Source organism: Diabrotica virgifera, chromosome 2 (assembly GCF_917563875.1).
Source record: "Diabrotica virgifera virgifera chromosome 2, PGI_DIABVI_V3a".
Classification (NCBI taxonomy): domain Eukaryota; kingdom Metazoa; phylum Arthropoda; class Insecta; order Coleoptera; family Chrysomelidae; genus Diabrotica; species Diabrotica virgifera.
Window position 1 is genome coordinate 27,562,762 of NC_065444.1, and position 23,444 is coordinate 27,586,205.

Genomic DNA, 23,444 nt, shown 5'->3' on the forward strand with positions numbered 1-23,444 from the left:
CATAAATAATTAGATATCTGTTACAGCCGTATCGCCTGAAATTCTTTTGAACCCATCACATTAAACAGATGTGAGATGTTAGAATCGAAACAGACGCCGCCGCCGATGCGTTTCTCTATGGTACCTATTCCGAGAGATCAGTTCAAGTTTAATTTCAAATCTCTTGCCCGGTCGTTCCGGAAAGTGTACTCAACTACGACCGGCGCTGGAATCGAAACCGATGCCGTCAAAGTTTTGTCACTTGTATTAGGAATAGAACCTACGTGGAATAGTCGATTGAAACATATTCCGACGTACCCGGTTCAGTTCCATCATGCCATCCCTAAATCGAAACGAACGTCACCGATGCGTTCCCTACTAACCCTACGGTGGCTCTTTCGATGTCTAAATGGCTGTGCTAAAACCTATTCCGAGCGAAAATCCAGTTCGAGTTTATTGTAAATTGCGGTCGATGCGGCGCCGTTGGAATCGAAACCGATGCCGTCGACTTTTTGTCACTGGTGCGTGGAATAGACGATTAGAACCTATTCCGAGGTACCTGCTCCAGTTCCATCATGCCATCTCTACTGTGATACGTTTTTTAAATGCAACATGGATTTCACCTATTGCATTCATCGTGAGTTAATCGAAATTTATGGGTAGAAGTGCATATCGGTTCAACATGTTCGCAAATGGTGTAGAGAATTCAGTGAAAGCCGAACTGAAATTCACGATGAATCGATGAGAGGAAGATCGGCGTGTCGTAAGACTGGCCTGGAAAAAGAAATAGAAAGAAAAGTGATAGCTAGGGAGACTAAAGATGCGATGGAAAGATACTATATTGCAGAAGATTTATGCGCTGTAAATATTTAATAAACAGAGGATCTAATGATGGGCCGTTACAAGTGGAGGTACATTGTACTCATTGAAGACCCACCCAGGTTGTGGTGCCAGAGAGAAGAAATAAGAAAAAAACACTTTATTTTCTCCACATATTTATTCCAGTCAAATAAAACAATAAATAAAAAAAGAAAACAATATTGACACATATAGTACCATTTAGTGCATACATATAATCACAATGAATTTCAAACTTTACACAATTAACACCCAAGAAATATTGAAATTGTAAGTTACATGAGACTTTTGGTTGATTAGTAGAAGTCTTAACAATACACCCAAAGATATATTTTCGGTTTAACAGCAGAGCGGATTGAGTTTTTTATTATTTGTTTTTTTTATCTTTTTGTTATTAATTTCACTTAGGCGTCATCTTTACCACCCCCTTTACTATATACTGGCACATTTTTATCTTCGTATATCAATTATTCTTGTTCCTATTTCAATCTTATTTTTATCTCTTCCCCCAAGTTCTACCATAAATATATCATTTAAAAGTTTGAAGCATCGAAAAAATGTTTATATAAATTTCAGTGTCGTTTATAAGACTTGAAAATATTATACATAGTTGCAAAATAAAACTATGGATATCAAATTGATTTCAATTCACTATAAAATGCAAGATTCTTTGTATATTTTGTCTCAAAGGGTAGTTTTTAAGGGTTGAAAAATAATTATATACATATTATAAAATGCACTACCACATGATAAACAAACCTTTATTTAACATAACTACTTAAACAATTTAAATATCGCATAAATCTGCAGTTTTCAATGTTTGGTAAAAAAAGGGTAGTTTTCACCCCTTAAAAACAAAAACCATACATTTTCAATCATATAACTTTTGAACAGGACGGATAAGTTAAGGTTACTTGTATAATTTCATTAAAATTGGTGCGGTTCCTTGTAAAATTCTGAGATTTTACAATATTTTACCGTGAAAGAATCAACTTATATTGAAAACCACTGAAGTAAAATGAAACTGCCAATAAATTTTTCATCTTTTTTAATGTTTCCGTGGTTGTTACGTTTTGTATTCATGATATTTTCCATATTCTTCGACAGCACCACATCTTAAGCTGAAAAGTCTTTTTTCAGTTGCGTCCGCAATTGTCCAGGCTTCAACTCCATATAAAATGACAGAGAATACGTAACATCTCGATACTCTAGTTCTAATTTCTATTCCCAGTTTTCCATTACATAACACTTATTTCATTTTCTTGAAACAGACAATACCGCTATTTAATTTAAACTGAATTCATTTAAAAACTATCCGCACATGACGGCTACTAGGAATGTGAATTAAGTAAAGACTTCCTTATTGAATATTTTCTATTTACCGGTGAAATAAGATGCAGCTACCTAGGTGCTGAATTAAAAACATAAGTCCACGTTTAAAATTCTAACTTAACCCTTTGACTGCGTGAACCTCATCCCGCTCGAGGCACTTTAGGTGGGCGGTTCACGCCCATTCATTCAGAAACCATCTGATGACATTATATATTTTATATTTTGTTTACGTTATATTTTGTCTATACGCAAATAATCGCTAACCGCAGCGAAGGAGTTAGCCCTGTTGCATATATGCGTTTCCCGCACATCTCGTGCGCTACTGAAATTACGCAAATTGCGGTTCCCGCAGTCAAAGGGTTAAATGTATCGGACAGAGGTGTAACTCTAAATGTGCCTTGAGTATTATTTCACTCATCGGACAAAAATCCGTAAATTGACCTATAGTATTACGTTGTCACACGGAGCAAGGCTTTTTGTTCATTCTGTCTTCTAGTATAAAAATCTTGTGCGATTAAAACAGGCAGCTGACTAATTCGACCGGTTCGATCTTTTCAACGAAAATTTTGTTTTTGTTTATAAATTCGCAAAGTCTCTTCGTTTGTGCGTTACCGCTGCTGTAAATACTTGGAGCCGATCTACCGATGGATCGCCATGTGATTTTGCATCCTGAATCCAAATCTGAAAACGGCATTTCGATATCTCGAATTATCTTCAATCTCGGGACAGCAAAAATGCAAATGAAAATGTCATATGTATGCCAAACTAACGCGTGACTTCGGCTATAAACGCTTGTGATCAAGACCCTAAATTGCTGTCCGGAGATGTAAGTCTTTGTTTCGGCTGACACAAATAAACGCCAGATCGAAATGTCGAATAAATAAATTTTAGATTTATTTAAATTTATTTAGATTAATTTTTTTTCCAGTTTCGTTGGCATTTTTCCGCGCTGGGCAGATGAGACGTGAATCGCAAATCATAGAATTCCCTCATATTCCTTGCTCCAGCATCCGATTGGTTTGCATTTTTAGAAGCCACGGAGGTGTAACCAAAAAATGGTCCCAATAAAGTTTTTAATTTTATTTTATTTTATATTTTAATAAGTTGAAAACTTGAAATTTTTCTAGCAGATGTCGATATGACACCTAGAGTATTTCTTTAGTTGGAATATGACGCTAGTCATCTGATTATTTCAGTTTGGTTTACAGATCGCAACATATGTATTTTCTGAGGAAAACCTTACTAGGATAGCTTACTATCTTTTTGTATTTGAGCTGTCTACCCAATGATAAGTATTATATTATAATATTATTATGTATTATATATTATATTATAAGATTCGATCATCAGATATCAAATTTTATCTATATTATACGAAATAATATAATATATGTCAAAAATATGAATTTCGCTCAGAAGTAAAAAATATTTTCTCAAATTACGGATACCCAACATCATTTTCATTTATGATAACTCTTTTATTATTAATTTTACGAAGAAAAGTTATTCTTCATAAAAAGCTCTGATCCAAAATCTAAGATGCAACCATCATAAATCAATTTTATACGAGGAACGTCAAAAAATATGAATTTCGCTCAAAAGTAAAGTACTTAGTACAAGAGTAGTTTTCAATTCTAAACAACTTTTTATAACAGCAATTTTCCATATTATGAATTTAAATACGTAAATAAACAAAGTTTTCGTTATGATAATCTAGCATTTTTAGCTTGTTATATCTGTCTCTGTCCACTTCTATCTACATTAAGTTATTCTAGGTGTTTGGTTTGGGACTTTGGCTAAGGCGAAGAGGTAGAATTTTATCACAACCAAATCAAGGTCATGTAAATTACAATTCCTTACATCGACATTAAATCTAAATTTCAGTTTGATTTGACAATATTTATTTCAAAAATATTAGTGTCCAACGAACAAAATGCGCCTTTTGGCCTAATAAATTACATACAACCTATAAAAATAGTCTGATGTGATAAGCCACACTTGTTTTTTGCTTACAAAAGCAACACCCAATTCATGATCAAGTAAAAGGTTTTTAAAAGGAGCTGCTGATTAGATATCACAGGTTCCTCTATATTTTCTCCACAGTGGTCAGACTTCATTTATTAGATTAAAATTTAATAAAATAATATACCTTAAGCCTTAAAAGATCATTTTAACGGTTAAAAGTCAACTCAACAAGAATAATCCAATAAACGACAAAAAAGGGCCGATATAACTTTCATTATTAAACTAGTAGTTTTAGATACGAAGTTATCAAATCAATTGCCATCTATAGTCACTTCACCCAATTTTTTTTTTAAATTTTAGTATCAACAAAGTTTCAAAAGAATTAAAAATTATATTTTTAAAATAATAAAAGTCTTGCATGTAAACCAAGTAAATATAAAGTAACATAATGTTTTAAATTGTTTTTCTTAATAAAGTAACCCATATTTTTGTCAATTTTGCGAAAGATTTAATTAAGTACCTACTGATAAAATAGTAAAAAATCGAAAAGCAATATATTTCTACCAACCTTTTTAACGTTAGTTGTTAATATTTCCTTTCAACTATACTCAAATTTTATTTTTGAACATCTTATTTATTTCATATAATAATTAAACTTAATATCAAATAATATTTTTTATGCTGTCTGAATAAAGCAGATAGTTGACAGGACCGTCATATAAGATTTTTGTAAAATCTAACGAATACATAAATAATAAAATTCCTTTATTCAATTTTAAAAATATTATTTTAATACTACAGCCTAATATAGCTATGAAAAATTTTTCCATGTAATTATGTTTATTTACAATCTACATCATTAAAAGAGTATTAAGTAAATTTGTTCCATGTTTTTGGGCATGAAGAAGAGACTTCCAATGATGTCTCATCTTATTCTATTTATGTTTAAGTTTTAAAATAGGTCCTGAGGCCAGGTTCGATCTAGTCTCCTTGTGGCAGGGCCATTATGGAATAATTCCCTTACTAACTCATTGTCATGGTGAATGGTACGCTCGTTTTGTGATTCCGAGGCTCGATGGATTTCTTCTCTGATGAAAGGTATATTCAAGTCTTCGTGAAGTGTTTGATTAGTTACATACCATGGTGCATCCACTATTGATCTTAGAACTTTAGACTGAAATCTTTGGATGATATTCGGTGATGTTGACTTTGCACAGCCCCAGAGGTGTAGTCCGTAGTACCAAATTGGATGATATTCAGTGATGTTGACTTTGCACAGCCCCAGAGGTGTAGTCCGTAGTACCAAATACGTTTGAGTATTGCTTTGTACAGAAGAATTTTGTTTTGGATGTTGAGATTTGATCTGCGTCCAAGGAGCCGAAGGAGTACATTTGCCGAAATTTCAAGTCTAATTGTCTTCTTTTAGTCTGTATATGTTTTTTCCAAGTAAGACGTTGGTCAAGATGGAGGCCAAGGTATTTAGCGTCTGTTACTGTTGGTATTCGTACATTTTCCATTCTTACAGGTGGGCATGTGTTGTGGCGGTTTGTAAACGTTATTTGAGATGATTTTGTTTTATTTACTTTTGTTCGCCATTTTGTATACCATTCACTGAGTATGTCCAGATGGTGTCGCAGGTCTTGTGAGGCTTGTATGTGATCTTCATTTACTGCTAGTATTGCTACGTCATCAGCAAAGGAAGCGATCGTAGTATTATGAGACTCTGGTATATCGGCTGTGTAGAGTGAGAAACGCAGCGGCCCGAGAACACTACCTTGCGGTACTCCGGAGTTAATAGGACAGAGGCTGGATTGTTGTTCTTTGAATTTTACTGAGAAATATCTATTTGATAAGTAGGATTTGATTAGGAGGAAATAGTTACTAGATAGTGCTAATTTTACTTTGTAAAGCAGACCTCTGTGCCAAACTTTGTCAAACGCTTGTGAGATATCTAGGAATACAGCGTTGCAGTATTTCTTTTCTTCGAGAGTTTTTGATATTTCATTTACTATTCGATGGACTTGTGTAGTAGAGTGATTTTCCCGAAAACCAAACTGATGTTCTAGTAGTAATGTTAGGAATTCATGATCTGCGTATATTCTTTGTAGCACCAATCTTTCAAAAACTTTGCTAACGATTGGGAGTAGGCTGATGGGTCCTTATATTTAAACAAATTTTAAGGGTTGACAAAAAAATAAAATTTTCAGTGATCTATAAATAGGACGCTGGCATATAATGGACTAAAGAAATAAAATTATTATATAAAAAATACACAGACTACTCAAAATGTTTTTTATATGGCTCTACATTGAGCCATATAATTTCTTGAGAAATATTTTTAAAAGTTGGATAAAGATTTTTTTGTCCAGGTAGTTAAAAAAATTAATAAAAAAATTAAATTAATAACATTTAGAAATAATTGAAATAATTCATTCATAAAAACCTTATTGAGATAACATCTGAAGCCAACTGTGGAGAACAAAAGAGGACAAAAACGCAATATATAAATTTTATACATAAAAATATTTATTGTAAAAATTTATAAAAATAAAAAGTATATTGGTTTCTACGGGCAACTACGATTGTTTGTTTTACACTTTTTTGTATTTAGTAAACGGTAAAAATATAGATTTTTGTCGTACTACAAAGAGGTATCAGGTATTATATAAAAATATTTTAGAATCCCACAATAGTAAACGATGTATCTAGAAATTATTTAAACAATGACAGGTCAGTCATGATCAGGAATTGGTACTTCATAAAAAAAGGAAATACATAGATTTCAAAAATACACTCACAGCAAAGCATATTCGTTTTGCATTTTATAGTTTTTTGGACAATGTCCAGAATACGTTCCGGTGAAGACAACTGCAAAAAATGATGAATGACATAACGAAATTTGCTGTTTGACAGTATTGCCATGCCCGTAGAATAAATCGGGAAAGATCATGTGATATATAGGTCTGGATCCCGCGTATGAAAAAAAGTTGATTAATAGCAAGCTGAAAATTTGTTAATAGCTTAAGGGTGTCTAGTCGGACAAACTTGGATATATGGGAACACTGGAACAGGGGAAGTTTTAATTGTGGAACAGGTTAAAAATTTGGAACGGTCAAACCACGAAAACGGCACATTTATTTTGTCCGACAGAACAGCCTTAAACTCTCCGAACAGAGATTAAACTCTCATGCAAAAATCAGACTGCTATTTATCACCAAATGGGCGTTTTAATGAGTGGAACATGTAGAATATGTCAAATGACAGGAATTATGACAGGTGATAAATAGCAGTCTGATTTTTGCATGAGAGTTTAATCTCTGTTCGTAGAGTTTAAGTCTATTCTGTCGGACAAAATAAATGTGCCGTTTTCGTGGTCTGACCGTTCCAAACTTTTAAGCTGTTCCACAATTAAAACTGCCCCTGTTCCAGTGTTCCCATATATCAAAGTTTATCCGACTAGACACCCTTAAGCTATTAACAAATTTTCAGCTTGCTATTAATCAACTTTTTTTTCATACGCGGGATCCAGACCTAATATTGTATTAATTTATTTGTTAAATATGGAGAACATAATATTTGAATATACACATGCATTCTAAGGACATGGCAACACTGTCAAGCGCAAATATTTCGTTATGTGGTCATCAAATGTAGCTATCTTCACCGAAAATTATTCTGGACATTGTCCGTTTTTGGACATTTAGATCATCTCTTCCATTAAGTGCTGGTATTCCAGACAGCAACACAACCTACTAAGATTCCAAAAATATTGGCAAAAAGTTTACATCAGTCTATCTTTTTAATTCTTGTGTACATTTTTAATAAAACTGTGTTGCGTACATTGCTATCTGGTATTTATACCACACTATTATTGAGGTCACGCCGTCAAGTCTTGTTGAGCTCCTAATTGTAGATAACTTAAATTGTCTATGCTAATTCCGATAGCAGTCCATTTGAAATTCATTGAATTTATTTGGAAATTATTATAATTTCTTAATACACTGTGCGTCAGAGAAAATGGACCACCCACAAAATTAGTCATTTTTGATGTCTCGAATTTCCTAAACCTGTTGTCCGATTTAAGTGATTTTTTTAATATGTTATAGCCTTATCCTTTAAAAATTCCGATGTAATAATATTGTTGGTAGACAGGTAAATTGTCATTGAATACCGGGTGTATCAATCAAACTGTGTTTTTTCTAAAAGTTTACCACACCCTGTTTATTATTCTAGCATTTATAAAATAGATCTATAAAATAGATTTCTTTTTAGAGATCGAAAACGTTCTCTTATATTTTTAGCCCTTTTTAGGGTTTTTTAAATAAATATACCTTTTATAAAAAAAATTTCGTCAAATTTTTTTTGTAATTAATGGTATACAGCCAACTACAGGAAATTCTTCCTTGTGGATTTTTATAAAATACTGAAATTAAAACCCAAATAAAGCCTCAGGTTTTCTAACCTTTTAATTTTTAATACATTCGCTTGTGTTGGCAAATAAAAAGTTAGCTACTTTAACAATTACCAAATTTCATTTGCATTTCTCAACCGGTTTTAGAGCAATAAATAAATCGTCAGTTTGTAGGAAAAAATTCAATATCCCGTATCTTGGAAACGAAGCATTTGCGGACATATGTTTATAAAGCAAACGGTCATTATTGTTTCATGCAGAATTACCCCTTAAAGTTTGTCGCACTTATTTTGGAACACCCTGTATTAATGAAGAACATGGCTAGTTGTTAAGTAACTAAAATTTTTATTATCCAATATAAGCGAATGAATCAAAAAACAGAATGTTAAGAAAACCTGAGGATATTGTTGTGTTTTAATTTCAGTATTTTGTAAATTCTACAGGGTGTGGTGAACTTTGAGAAAAAATCACAGTTTGATTGGTACACCCGGTATACAATGACAATTTACATGCCTAACAACTATATTATTTGGGGAGATCGGCCCTGCATGGAGATAAGTAATGTTGTTCCTAACACAGCTCCGTAAAATTGTTATTTTTAAGCGGTAAAAAAAGTTATAAATTGTGAATTTGTGCCTAATTATAGTCGATAGCTGTAAGTGTACAAGATTTAATTAACTTCTTTGTAAAAACGTTATGAATTTAATATATTGGGACAGTTTGTTATTTCTATTATAAACAATTTCTCGTTATCAGTGGTTTCACGTTAATTACACTTGTCTTGATACATACCCATATAATATACCTGTTTTTGCAGGTGGTCAGGGTCGGATCCTTTTTATTGACAAATAGTGTCTAATGAAATTAATTAACAATGGAAAATAATGTTACCACAATGAAATCCAATATCCAATATAAACAAAATGTCTCACAAACATATTCTTTAGCAACTTCAAAAGTTCAGTTTCCCTCTAAAGAGAACGCAATCATTTTTAATGCACTAGACAATACCAAACTCCAAGAATACCTATCCCCTTGGGAAATATAATCCAACCCAAAAATATTATATTCTGCTCTCGACTGTCTAACAATCACATCTGTATGTACCTATCTAGAAAACAACTGGTAGAAGATTTCATGACCAACAGAGGATACATTGAAATTCAAGGCGAAATTGTTCGAGCTAGGAAATTAACAACACCAGCAGAGAGGATTGTCCTCTCCAACGTATGCCCCTCCATACCTCGTGAAATACTAATCAACGAATTACAAAATATTGGTTTAGTACCGGCTTATTCCTTAAAATTAGTGCCACCTTACCTGAATATAACCATATTCTCAGCTTTAGGAGACAACTATACATCAGTCCCCACAATTTAACACTTCCGGAATCATTTCTACTTAAGTTTAATAATACCTTTCATAGGATTTTCATATCACAAGATAATTTGCTCTGCTACGATTGCAAGAAGCCTGGCCACAAAGCATCTCAGTGTTCCGAATCAACAGTTCTAGAAGATCAACATTCAAATAATGAAAAATCTTTACCCAGTCTAGATAATGCAGTTTCGCAACAAACACATGCACTATCAGAAGCAATGTTAATCTCCCACGTTCCCAGCAATGCAGATTCCCGACATGTACATCAACTTTTAGAAGAACCGATGTTAGCATCCCACGATTCAAACACAACAACTACGATAACAAACATTGCTCAAGAATCCAACCCTCATAAGCGCACCGTTGATGATATAACTTCACCTGAAGTCGAGTCTTCTTCAGCAGAATGTAAGTTGTTCCGTGAGCCTAAAATTCGGCAAAAAATCAAGAAAAGTAAAAATGTTTCAACGGAAAGTAGTAGTAACTCTGTATCACTGCTACTAGAACCCGCAAAAACGTTTATTGAAAATCATTCTCCATCTTTCGTTCTTGATTACAACCAACTGGATATGCTTCTAACTAACATTACCGGTTCTGCTGATCCCTTGAGCATCATTCAAGAATACACAAAAGATTACGTCAGTCTAACTGATATGTTCACAAAAGTATATCCCCACTTAAAAGATAGAAGTATAAAGCGCAAATTAACGTCTGTTAAGAAGAAAATGTATCTTCAGATTGGTAAAGAAAATTCTTACTCTGACAGTGACAGTGACACTTCTCAATTAAGTCAAAAATAACATTCACATGTAAGTGCTCGCGATGGTATCGGTAATGACGAATCGGAGGTCGAATATCGGAGTGTGGCTAGCAATTTAAAGCCTTTTTCAAAAATAAATTGTTAAGTGCGTGGAACCGGGAGTGGCAAAATTCTGTTTCGAAACTAAAACTGATTAAAAGTGACATTTCTCAGTGGCAACCGACAGCAATAAGCAGAAAATCCCAAATAATCTCAACACGTCTGAGACTAGGCCATAGTAGGTATACACACGCACACCTATTTACAAACAGCGAAGCTCCAAAATGTTCCGTTTGTAATGTAACAGACAGTACAAATCATTTCTTAATTGATTGTCCTAAATATACTATTGAAAGACGTCTATATAGGATCTCGAACAGCTTGCAAACGATACTGGAAAAGAACTTTGTTTACAGAAAACTAAAAGGTTATAAATATATCTTGTATCAATATGTTGTACAAAATTTAATCATGTAAGTACTAGGTATTACCATTGCATATTACTAATATGTGTATACATTGTAAATTACAACTGTTATGTCGCTAATATCCTTCGGGAGGACGCGGCTTTGTTTTGAATAAAAAAAACTATATTATTACAACGATATTCTTAAAGAATAAGACTATAACATATTAAAAAAGTCACTTAAATCGGACAATAGGTTTAGGAAATTCGAGACATCAAAAATGACCTATTTTGTGGGGTGCCCGTCTTATCTGACGAGCAGTGTTTAATAGGCTGTTCAGCTTTTACCTGATCTCATACATAGTAAAATTAAGTTAACTAATAAGTACTGTAAATTTTGTTAAAGAATTTAAATTGAACTACTGTGTGAATGGCAGAGTAAATTCGGATTTTTTATAGAATCAAGACCTGCACTTAATCTCAACAAAATAATGACGTGACAAAACATTAACATGGTGTAATATTGAACATATACACATGTATCTTTAAACCTTACGATTTACTCTTTGGTAATCAAACTCTTCTAAAAGCAAGTATATTACATTTCACACAATATTTTTGAAACATGTACATAGGTAAAAAATAGTAATGGGTTTTATACGTTTTGAAATATTGAGTACAAGTTTAAAAATATTGTATAGGGAGATTTGAAGATACATGAGCGGAAAAGAGCGGAGCAGATTTAAAAATCTATCATCCAAATACAAGTAAAGATATAAATGTGCTACACCCGTTTCGTAATGTTTGAGAGCAACACATTATTTTATCGGTATAAAAAATCAAAAAATATTGTTACAATCATGCAAAGGTGCCGCCAAAATATATTCGGACTTATTAGAATAATTCCGCGACATCTCGTAACGCGACAGTTCGTAACGCTGCCAATTCGTAACGGCGCCACTCCGAAACATCCACCGTTCGTAACTATAAGTATTAACATGGAGGAAAAAATCAACAACGACTATTATATGTATTGGCTTATTAGAGCATACGACCGAAATCGCACAGAAAAGGCCTCATTTGTTGAAGAAAAAATTGTTGTTTTACCAAGACCATGCACGACCCGTGTCGCAAGTCGGTGAAAACGATGGCAAAAATGAATGACTTGGACTTTGAAGTCTTCCGATCTTAAAAAATGATCCGTGGCAAATCGTTTTACAAGGGAGGTATCGCAAAATTAGAAAAGTGTTGGAATGATTGTAACGCCGCTAAAGGAGATTATTTTGATGAATAAAGAATAATTTTTGCAAAAAAATTTTTGTTTCACTAGTTAAGGCCGAGACTAATGACCGACGTGTTTGAGACGTTTATAAATTTACGACTGAAAATTACTATATACTAGGTATGGTCTGTACAATATAGATACCGTTGCACGTCATTATCTACGTCAGAGATCTAAGTTGACATTGTTGCCCAATTACAAAAAATTCTTGAATTCATTTTAAATCATATCACATAATTATTGAGGAAGTGGCTGATACAGCAAAGCAAATTAATATTCAATGTAAATAAATAAAACATTAGAAATTGAAAACAAGAAAGTTATAATCTTACGTTAAAGTAAATAATAAAAGCAATAAATATATTAAAACAAATACTTATAGTAAATAATAGAAACAAATCTGAAGTTTCAATACCGCAACTGTCAAATAAGTGTTACCAATTTATGCCAAAATGTCACTGCATTTAGAGCAGTTTGTTCGATCGCAGTTAGTGTCCAATCCGAACAAGTGTGCTTTACAAAAACTCTTTATATTCCACTTATACAAATTAAATGAAACAAGTTCGGGTATGTTTCTTTAAATTTACGTTTATAGGAATCTTCAAATATTGTTGCTATGTGTATATAATAAAATAAGTCTAGTGACTGCAATTCCAGTGTACTCGGCTAAACGATTCTAAAAAGGAACACATCTACGACTTAAATATTTCGTGGTGGATCATGTGATGTCACTTGATGCGAATGGCGCAACGGTATTTATAATATACGGACTATATGTAGTAGCCAAAGGAAATATAATGAAGTAGGACAAATGACAGCATTTTGAAAATACAGAATTACTATGGCATTGAGAATTGTAATATTTGTCAAGAACATATAGGTGGTTAAGGCACGCACTTAGAAAACCAAGATATTATAATTTATGAACCTATACATTATATTGCAAAAACTAAAAAATGTTCTAATGTTGATCAGAACTATTAAGGTCCGATAATAAAAAAGACTACATATTCAGATTTCTCGTATCATTTTGTGTTGGCTACACAATATCACTTTTTCCATGTATGTCTAATAAAATTGTGTTAATATGCAAAATCATATTTCAATTACTTAAGAAGTAAAAAAGACTTCCTTTGTAGACGGTATATAATTTTTTTTATTAAAATTGTTTTTAATAAAAATTTATGTCATCTACAAAGGAAGACATTTTTACTTCTTATGTAATTTTTACTATGGTATACAGCCAATTAGAGGGATTCCCCCTTTTTACGTTAATATTTCAATCAATCTACAATAAATGCTTAAATAAATCTTACACAATAATTATACCTATAAAAATAAATAGTTGCTCAGGACTGACTTTTTCTTAAACTCTACATTATTTCACAACCATCTTCTTTTCTAACATCAACCTCAAAACACAATGTTACCGAAATTATCTATTTACCCTTCAAATTTTTCGTGTTATTATTGTTGACAACTGGCCGTCTTAGAACTTTCGTAGCTCCTGTTACCATCAAGTAAAACCAGTATAATTGGGGCAGTAATAACACCATTATACTTATTATACATCCTCTTGGTAATGTATAGACCGCCTAGAAAATATATAAAAATATTATTGGTTATTGTGACTATATCACTTAAATGAACAGAGTTAATATTTCTTTAAACACGAAACTCGATCAAAGGCTTTCTCAAAGTCAATAAAACACGTATAAACTGCATGACCGACATCTCTGCATTTCTGTACCATAAGCTGAATACTAAATACTGCTTCTCTTTAAGTGGTAATCCAATCCACACTCCGCTCCTCGATACACCCTTACCAATAAAATATTGTAACGAAAAAGTTACTTTTGACCGACCTCAAATAACGGTTGCAACTCGATCGACGAGACAATTCTTCCATTCTTCTAGAAGCGGCGAGTCGCGAGGGGAATGATGTTAACTACGGTCAGCCGAGATTGAGAATAGAGATGGGCGGATCCATCTTCTGGAATTTTCTAGTATTCATGTATTTTCTTATAAATACGAACGCTGTTGTTAGTATAGTTAGTTATTAAAATAATTTCAAGAAAAAACGCTACAATATATTCCACAAACCATACATACTCTAGACCTTTCACGTACATGGTCAATGTCAAGATAGCCTTGCCAGGCGAATGTCAATTACTTGCCAGTCAATTTTCTTGTCACATGTAACAATTGACAATTAAATTAATGGGTCATTGTTGTATTTACTTCAAAATTTCTGGATTAAATAATAGTGGTGTTACGTTTTTAATCAGAGTTAATCACAATTTTAATCAATTCTATCCGTTTTTATGAGTAGAATTTTTAGTTTACACTACAAATCTATTTGATCATCTCGTGCTGTGTTTTCACATGTAAATAAAACAATATTTTGCTCCACAGGTTTTCAAATCCTAAAAAGCACCTCTATAGATTTCAGGCAAAGTTGTAAAATATTACATACAAATACAATTCCAACGTTAAAGTTATCAAGTAAGGTATTTATCTAAAAAATCTTCCTCCAAATTATTCTTTCAACAATTTTCATTCAACTAAATATTAAACATTGATTTATTACAAAAACACTGCTTTCACATGACCGCAGTGTTTAGCATTTTGGTAACAAATTGGAATATTTGAAGTGTTCAGTAAAATTATGATTTTTGTTTTATTGGTATTTCAGCCATACTGTTCAGTAGCGCAATTTTTTTAAGGAACTTTAGACTTTTAGTATTTTTTATGTACATAGTACTTCTAAGATAATTTTAAGTTATAGTATTATTTATTAAGTTATAGTTATATATTATTAAGTTAGAGTATTATAATAAACATTGAATTGTCTTTATGTTGTTTTAATTTCCTGCGAAATTTCATATTGGCATATTAACCAGGATAGGTTATCTGTACCTTTTACTCAAAAATTTATAGTTTGAAATTCCCGCCTCACTATAATTGGTCAAATTAGTTGCCTTTCCAATTAAGATATGGCGTTAATTCGATCCGAAAGTACAACATGGTCGTGGAACGTCTAGAGTGATATATTCCGTAAAATAATTATACTTACTGACATAAAATCTACTTTAATGGACTCTGCATACATGTAAATTACATAGGGAAACATGGCTATTCTACATATGAAAAACACAGCTAGCATCACCAGTCCATTTATAACGTACATTGGGGAATTTTTCATTCCTATTTTTGATAGTACTCCTCTAAGGGATACGAATGGAGTGCTTGCTTCCATCAAGTACACAAACCCAAAGAAGCAATCTCCCAAACCACCCCTTAAATACTGAAAATAAAAAAAATCAATTATACAAGTAGAGAAATACGAAAAAATCATTAAAAAAAATAAAAACCTTATTTTGTAAGGAATTTTTAGAAATTTTAGGAATTAGGAATTTTTCTTTGTGATATTTTAAAAAAATTAATAATGAAAAATACTTTTTTAAAAAGCAGAAATACTCAAAAATAACCATTCGTTAGTTACAATTCAGTTGTCTTCTTGCAAAGCCTCTTTGATAACGGGTAAACCTAGAAACACGTGTCAGAAGATGGTAAGAGACTGGTACTCCAGGGTAATAAGCTAGAAATAGACCATGTTTGGGACACTCAAAGATCCAGTTAGATGGCTAGTTTTTTAGTTATTGTAGACCTATAGGAAGAAAACCTACCTAGAGTTCGCGTCCGTTTTTTAATTATTAACAATTTAGTGCAAAAATCTCGATTTTTTCGATTTTTGCACCCCATTCAAAAGCTAAATAGTTGACATAAAATTACAAAATTTAATTTTTTAGAACAATAAAAAACCTTAAAAATGCCGATTTTTGATAGTTAAAAAGTTAATTTGTTGCAACGCAAACTGCAAAATAAGTTAAAATCATTATTTGTTAATAACTTTTACTAAAACTACCTTAGAACTTTAGTGTTTCACCCAAAGTTGGGTATTGGGGTACTTAACAAACCCTCAAAATTTGAGACCGATCCATTAATTAGTTGAAGAGGTATTCTAATTGTTTATCCCATAGAGACCTTTATTTTGCAATAACATAAGACAGAAAATAATGAAGATAGGGCAATTCTGCGTATGCCAAATGAAAGTAGAAAACTGATGCTATCCAAATGTACTAAAAAAAGATAAAAAATATCTAATATAGTCAAAAATCCTAATGCCAAATTTGTGAAATTTTGTAGTTCATAAACATTTAGAATAACTTTAAAAATATTGTCCTTAGAAAAAATCATTTTACATATTAGAAAAGCTGGTATTTTACACGAATTTTTAAAAATGTAGTTCAATTGGTGACTAATCGTGATAAGTGAAGGGGAAGCTGGAAGCCGACAAATGCACGAGTTCAAAATCTAAAAAAGGCAACTTAAAACTATGTACTATCATTTTCTATATCTCGGGATCTACTGAATATATTTTGATCGTTCTTTTTTTAATGTATATGTAATTTTTCTGTACATTACAAATATGCAACTTGTCTAGACATTTATTAATTAATAAACAGTCTAATTTGTTTAAACAATTTTTGAAAAATTAATTTTTCGTATTGCATATTTGTAATGTACGTAGAAATTACATACAAATTAAAAAAAGAAAGATCAAAATCCATTGAGTTGATCCGGAGATACAGAAAATTATATTCGTTTGAAATTGCTTTTTCAGTATTTTAACTCGGTGGATTTGTAGGTTCCCCCTAGTAATAGTTTGAACTACATTTTTGAAAAATCGTAGAGGGTGCTGTGAAGGTATAATGTTTGTGCAAATTTTTTAAGAAAAAATACAAATCCCATTCTTTAAAATGGCATTAATGAGATTCCTTAATTATTATAAACAAATTAGCTGTGAATTAAAAAAACATATGGCTAACTTTGTCCCAAATGAACCCAGGCTAAATTTTTTTTATCTGAAAATTCGTGTTAAAATACTATCTTATCAAATATATAAAAAAAATGTTTCTACGGACAACATTTTTAAAGTTATTCTAAATGTTTATAAACTACAAAATTTCAAAAATTTGGCATTAGGATTTTTGACTATATTAATTATTTTTTATCTTTTTTAATACATTTTGATACTATCACTCTTCTACTTTCATTTGGCATACTCAGAATTGCCCTATCTTCATTATTTTCTGTCTTATCTTAATGCAAAATAAAGGTCTCTGGGATAAACAAATAACTCTTAAACTAATTAATGGATCGGTCTCAAATTTTGAAGGTTTGTTAAGTACGCCAATACCCAACTTTCGGTGAAACACTAAAGTTCTAAGGTAGTTTTAGTAAAAGTTATTAACAAATAGCGATTTTCACTTATTTTGCAGTTTGCGCAGCAACAAATTAACTTTTAACTTTCAAAAATCGACATTTTGAAGGTTTTTCGATGTTCTAAAAAACTGAATTTTGTAATTTTATGTCAACTATTTAGCTTTTGAATGGGGTGCAAAAAATCGAAAAAATCGCGATTTTTGCCCTAAATTGTTAATAATTAAAAAACGGACGCGAACTCTAGGCAGGAAACAGGTAGGTTTTCTTCCTATAGGTCTACAATAACTAAAAAAGTAGTCAGCTACCTGATACTCTGGACTATGGAATTGAATCAAAATTAAACAGTTTATTTTTATTTGACTCCAAAATTAACTTTTATTAACACTAGATTTTCGATCCAAATTAAAATATAATCATCAGACTGAAACGAAGCTGGTTTTGCCATGTTTTTTATGATTAACCCATTCGGTACCGCTCACGCACCAGCGCGATATACAGTGCTAGTCAAAAGTCCGTACCCCCCCTCGTATCTTTTGAACGGTTATACTTATAATAGTGAAATTTGGAGGGAGGAAATAAACGGATTTAGGCGTCTTAACTAGTTATGACAGGTGACGTAATAATGACAGATGACGTTGCAGCGCCACCATGACAGATAATTTTAAATGGGACCTTATGGCAAGTGATACCTCGTTTGAAAGGTATTGAAAATACCTATTCAGTCATACTAATTTTGTTTGACTTTAAGCTAAGTTTGATGAATAAATGAAATAATAGAAAATTGCTAGTTTCGCATTTAATTAATAAAAATTCAAACCTCCGCCTATGATTACTTGTCAAAAGGGTTGACGTTGACGTAAAAACTATTAGAGAACTGAAAAACGTGAACTTTTTTGACAAAAAAAAAACATAGGCGGACATTTGAATTTTTATTAATTAAATGCGAAACTACAATTTTATATTTATTTCATTTATTCACCAAAATCAAAATCAATTTATATCCAAAAAAATTAGTATGGCTGAATAGGTATTTTCAATACCTTTCAAATGAGGTATCACTTGCCATAAGGTCTCATTTAAAATTATCTGTCATGGTGGCGCTGCAACGTCATCTGTCACTATTACGTCACCTGTCATGACTAGTTAAGACGCCTACATCCGTTTATTTCCTCCCTCCAAATTTCACTATTATAAGTATAACCGTTCAAAAGATACGAGGGGGGGTACGGACTTTTGACTAGCACTGTATGGTTACTTCAGTCAGGTGCCGTTCAACAGAATGGCTCCTAGCCGAGTTCCATCCACTTCGATAGGCAGCGAATGGGTTGACACCAATAATGAATTTGTTGTTCCGGCATGTCGCAATTAGTGTTGCAAGAGTCCAGCATGTTCGATGCTGACAAGCGGTAACATCTTATTGAATTTACGTGATCGGATACACTGGATCATAGCGGTTATTGTACTGTAACTACTCTATCCCCTGAAGATTTGTCATATATAAATGTATTTTAACATGTATTAACAAAGATCCATTCTATTTATAATTATACGTATATTGTACTTTTTTCTTTTATTGCATTGTAGAAATTCTTGAAAAAGGTAATAAAATTTTCCGAAAGCTTGGATCTTCAAATAATAGTGTGCTTTATTAAAGCCCCAGTTTGACTTCAATATTAATACCCAAATAATAAGTGAAATTTGTATATATTATAAGTTATTTTGGAATAATGTATTTAATTTATGTATTTCTTATATAATATACGCAAATTACTCATACGGAAAGCTTTTTTAGTGTTTTATTATCATAATTTTATGAAATTGTTTTTGTATACACTCTATTATAGCTACCAATGATAAAACGGTTCAAAAGTAGGCAAAATCAATTAAAATCGCTGCTTATCTTTCTAAAAAGATAGCAAAAAAGGTCAGCTTTTATTTAGCCAAGCGTTTTAAAGCGGGCTGTATCGTCGGCCCCGTTAGCAAAATTATTGCGATTCGAAATTTTGGCACAAACTTACTTAAAAATAGGTCCTTATAACAAATACACAGGGTGCCGGGAGGTGCCGCGGTCGGAAAATTGTTTAAACAATTTTTTAAAACAAATTCACAAAAATAATTTTTTCATTTCCAACAATTTTTTTAGATAACTTGGGTCATTCTGAGCAAAAAAGGTCTCTTGTGATTTTTGTCTAATATTGATTGTTGTCGAGTTATACGCGATTTAAAATTTGAAAATGCTTCAAGGCTTAGTAACTCAATTAAAAATGATATTATGAAAGTCAGAAAGTGATCAAATCAAAGTTTAAAACCCCTCGTTCAAGATCCTGAAGAAATGTTTGTCATTATTTTATTACAAAGCTGTTATTTTTAATTATTTACAATTAGCGCTATAGTCCAGGCTATATCGTTAGCGAAATAAATTATTTCGATTAGATTTTTTTGCACAAAGTTACTCAATAAGAGGTCCTTATAACAAATTCACAGGGTGCCAGGCGGTGCCGTGGTCGAAAAATTGTTTAAACAAATTCACAAAAATAATGTTTTCACTTTAAACATTTTTTTTTTAGATAATTTTAATCATTCTGAGCAAAAAAGGTCTCTTGTGATTTTTCTCTAAAATTGATTGTTGTCGAGTTATACGCGATACGCTTAGTTATTAAGCCTTGAAAATTGCTATTTTCGCATTTTTCAAATTTTAAATCACGTATAACTCGACAACAATCAAATTGAGAGAAAACTCACAAGAGACCTTTTTTGCACATAATGACCCAAGTTATCTAAAAAAATTGTTCGAAATGAAAAAATTATTTTTGTGAATTTGTTTAAAAGTAATTGTTTAAACAATTTTTCGACCAAGGTACCGCCTGGCATCCTGTGAATTTGTTATAAGGACCTCTTTTTGAGTAACTTTGTGCAAAAAAATCTAATCGAAATAATTTAGCTAACAGGGGCGACGATACAGCGTGGAATATAGCGCTAATTGTTAATTAAAAATAACAGCTTTGTAATAAAATAATGACAAAAATTTCTTCAGGATCTTGAAGGTAGGATTTTAAACTTTGATTTGGTCACTTTTTGACTTTCATAATAATAATTTTTAATCGAGTTATTAAGCCCTGAAAATGGCCATTTTCGCATTTTTCAAATTTTAAATCGCGTTTAACTCGATAACAATCAATTTTAGAGAAAAATGCCAAGATTTGTTCAGAATGACCGAAATTGTCTAAAAAAAAGTGTTCGAAATGAAAAAATTATTTTTGTGAATTTGTTTAAAAAAAATTGTTTAAGCAATTTTTCGACCACGGCACCGCCTGGCACCCTGTGGATTTGTTATAAGGACCCCCTTTTGAGTAAGTTTGTGTAAAAAAGTCGAATCGGAATAATTTCACTAACGGGGGCGACGATACACCCCGCTCTATTTGATAACATTTGGGAATAGAAATATAAATTTTGAACAAAAAACTCATTCATTATTTTTTTACTGGGCGCATAAGATTTTACTGACAACATATATAAATTTTGAACAAAAAACTCATTCATTATTTTTTTACTGGGCGCATAAGATTCTACTGACAACATAACAATCTACAATTCTAGCTGAATATATGATTGAGCTGCTTTCACATGTTTCCTTGGGTTGTTTATATTCTACGGATATTCTGTACTAGGTTCAGCATATGGATTGTTGCATTCATTTTACACTATGGTAGCTGATTAGTACTTTTCTCAAAGTGTTACGCATACGATTTCTGATTATCAACTGCAGTAATTCCAGAACTTCGGAAGTGATTTTACCGTAAAAATGACTGGACGTGGAAAGGGTGGTAAAGGTTTGGGAAAAGGTGGCGCTAAACGTCACCGTAAAGTATTACGTGACAACATCCAAGGTATTACCAAGCCTGCTATAAGAAGATTAGCTCGTCGCGGAGGTGTAAAACGTATCTCTGGTTTAATCTATGAGGAAACGCGAGGTGTATTGAAAGTATTTTTGGAAAACGTTATTAGAGATGCCGTTACCTATACTGAGCACGCCAAAAGGAAAACAGTAACTGCTATGGATGTTGTATATGCACTTAAACGACAAGGTCGTACTTTGTACGGTTTTGGTGGTTAATTGCTATTACTACCACTTTCATTCTTTAAACAGTAATCTACAAATCTGTCACATTCTCCTTCTTTTTTCTTGGTCAATAATTCGACACAACAAACAAGTGGAACAGAAAACGAATCGAAACGGGAAGTAAAGAAAAAAGATCGACAATAATATTAGCAGGTATAAATGATACATAGACTGACAGAAATTACCATGTCAAAAAATAACTTCGAAATAGAACTGAACATCATTAAACAAATAGCAGTAAACAATGGCTATAACGAACAAACAATTAATAAAATTTTAAACCAAAAACTCCATAAGAAAGCCCTGAAATTAGTCTATCCACCACCACAGAAAGAACCCAGTACCTTCTGCTCTATTACATACACTGGCAAGATAACAACAAAAATAGCCAGATACATAAAAAGAAAGGAATAACACCAGCTTTCAGAACTAACAACAACTTAAGCAAATATATTAAGAACAATAAGAGCCGAAACAGAAAACAACTACAGAGTGGTGTTTACAAACTGGCATGTGGTGACTGTCCGAAAACTTACATCGGTCAAACTGGCAGAACCTTTGACAAACGGATAGCAGAACACAAAAGGGCTTTCAACAATAGAAAAACAGACACTTCTACATACGCACTTCACCTTCTAGATCATAATCATTCTTTTAATGAACAGTTTCAAATTCTGCATATTCAAAATAAAGGCCTTAAGCTATCTTTATTAGAATCTATGGAAATTAATACATTAAAAAATACAGATATAATTCTGAATGACCAACTCGAGACAAACAGCTCCCCACTCCTCAACCTCTTCAGTTAAAGACTTTAAAAAGGCAAACCCATAGTAAACTAAATCACTTGAGAAAGGCACTCTGTCGAAACAGCTGTAGTCACATAGTTATAATACATTTTGTGGAAGTATAGAAAACAAACGTTTTCAGTGTTTTATTGTTAAATAATATTAGCGATGAAACTAAGTAAGTCATTCGACAGATTCAATTGTAAACTCGCCTAAACCGCAGTCAATTTTGTCTCAGTAACTTAAGTCTTGAAAATAACGCAGGCGGTAATGTTGATGCTAAGATAGAACATTGTTCTGAATATTGGCCAATAGCGTGTGCCTTTTACTAGTACGAATAGTGCAGCTTACACTTCAACCTTCCTTCTAAAAGCTCTGGAGAGGCTAGAGGACCGGTTCATACGTGACGTAGCACTTAGGGACAGCCTTTTGCATGCACGTCAACTTTCCCCCAAGGCTGGAAGTCTTTTAAGACCTGCATCACATTCTCTACAGAGTGGAGCGGGTGCTAGATCGGGTGCAATACAATCTGGATTATCTTCATGGATATTGAGGGCCCCTTCAGGGCGCATGGGATTGCTGCAGTTTGGTCAGGAACGAGTTTGGTCTCCCTTGCTATGGTGCCTGGTGGTCGACAGCCTTCTACAGCGACTGTCCAAACAAGGTATGTATGCACAAGCCTACGCCGATGAAGTAGTGATACTAGTTGGGGGGCCCTTCCCGGATATATCGTAAAGCATAGGCAATTCGTAACTATATATAACAGTTCGTAACGGTTAAATTCGTAAGAACAAATCAAGGAATGAATGAAAAATGAATGACGCGATTAAACAAA

At 32.5% G+C, this 23,444-nt stretch overlaps 2 protein-coding genes across 2 annotated transcripts in view; one reads left to right on the forward strand and one right to left on the reverse strand.

Annotated features, from left to right (window-relative positions):
• Window positions 1-957: 957 nt before the first annotated feature.
• LOC114332930 (TLC domain-containing protein 3A) overlaps window positions 958-23,444 on the reverse strand; it is an 81,696-nt gene continuing 59,209 nt past the window's right edge. Inside the window, exons 4-5 of the mRNA XM_050643503.1 lie at window positions 15,489-15,719; window positions 958-14,007 (exon numbers count right to left, since the gene is read on the reverse strand). Coding sequence (XP_050499460.1) covers window positions 13,852-14,007; window positions 15,489-15,719 — 387 coding nt within the window. The 3' untranslated portion in view covers window positions 958-13,851. The remainder of the gene's footprint in view (window positions 14,008-15,488; window positions 15,720-23,444) is intronic.
• Window positions 21,479-21,817, forward strand: LOC126879997 (histone H4). The gene has a single exon (XM_050643504.1). It carries the CDS (start codon window positions 21,504-21,506, stop codon window positions 21,813-21,815), a length of 312 nt encoding a protein of 103 aa, XP_050499461.1. The 5' UTR covers window positions 21,479-21,503; the 3' UTR covers window positions 21,816-21,817.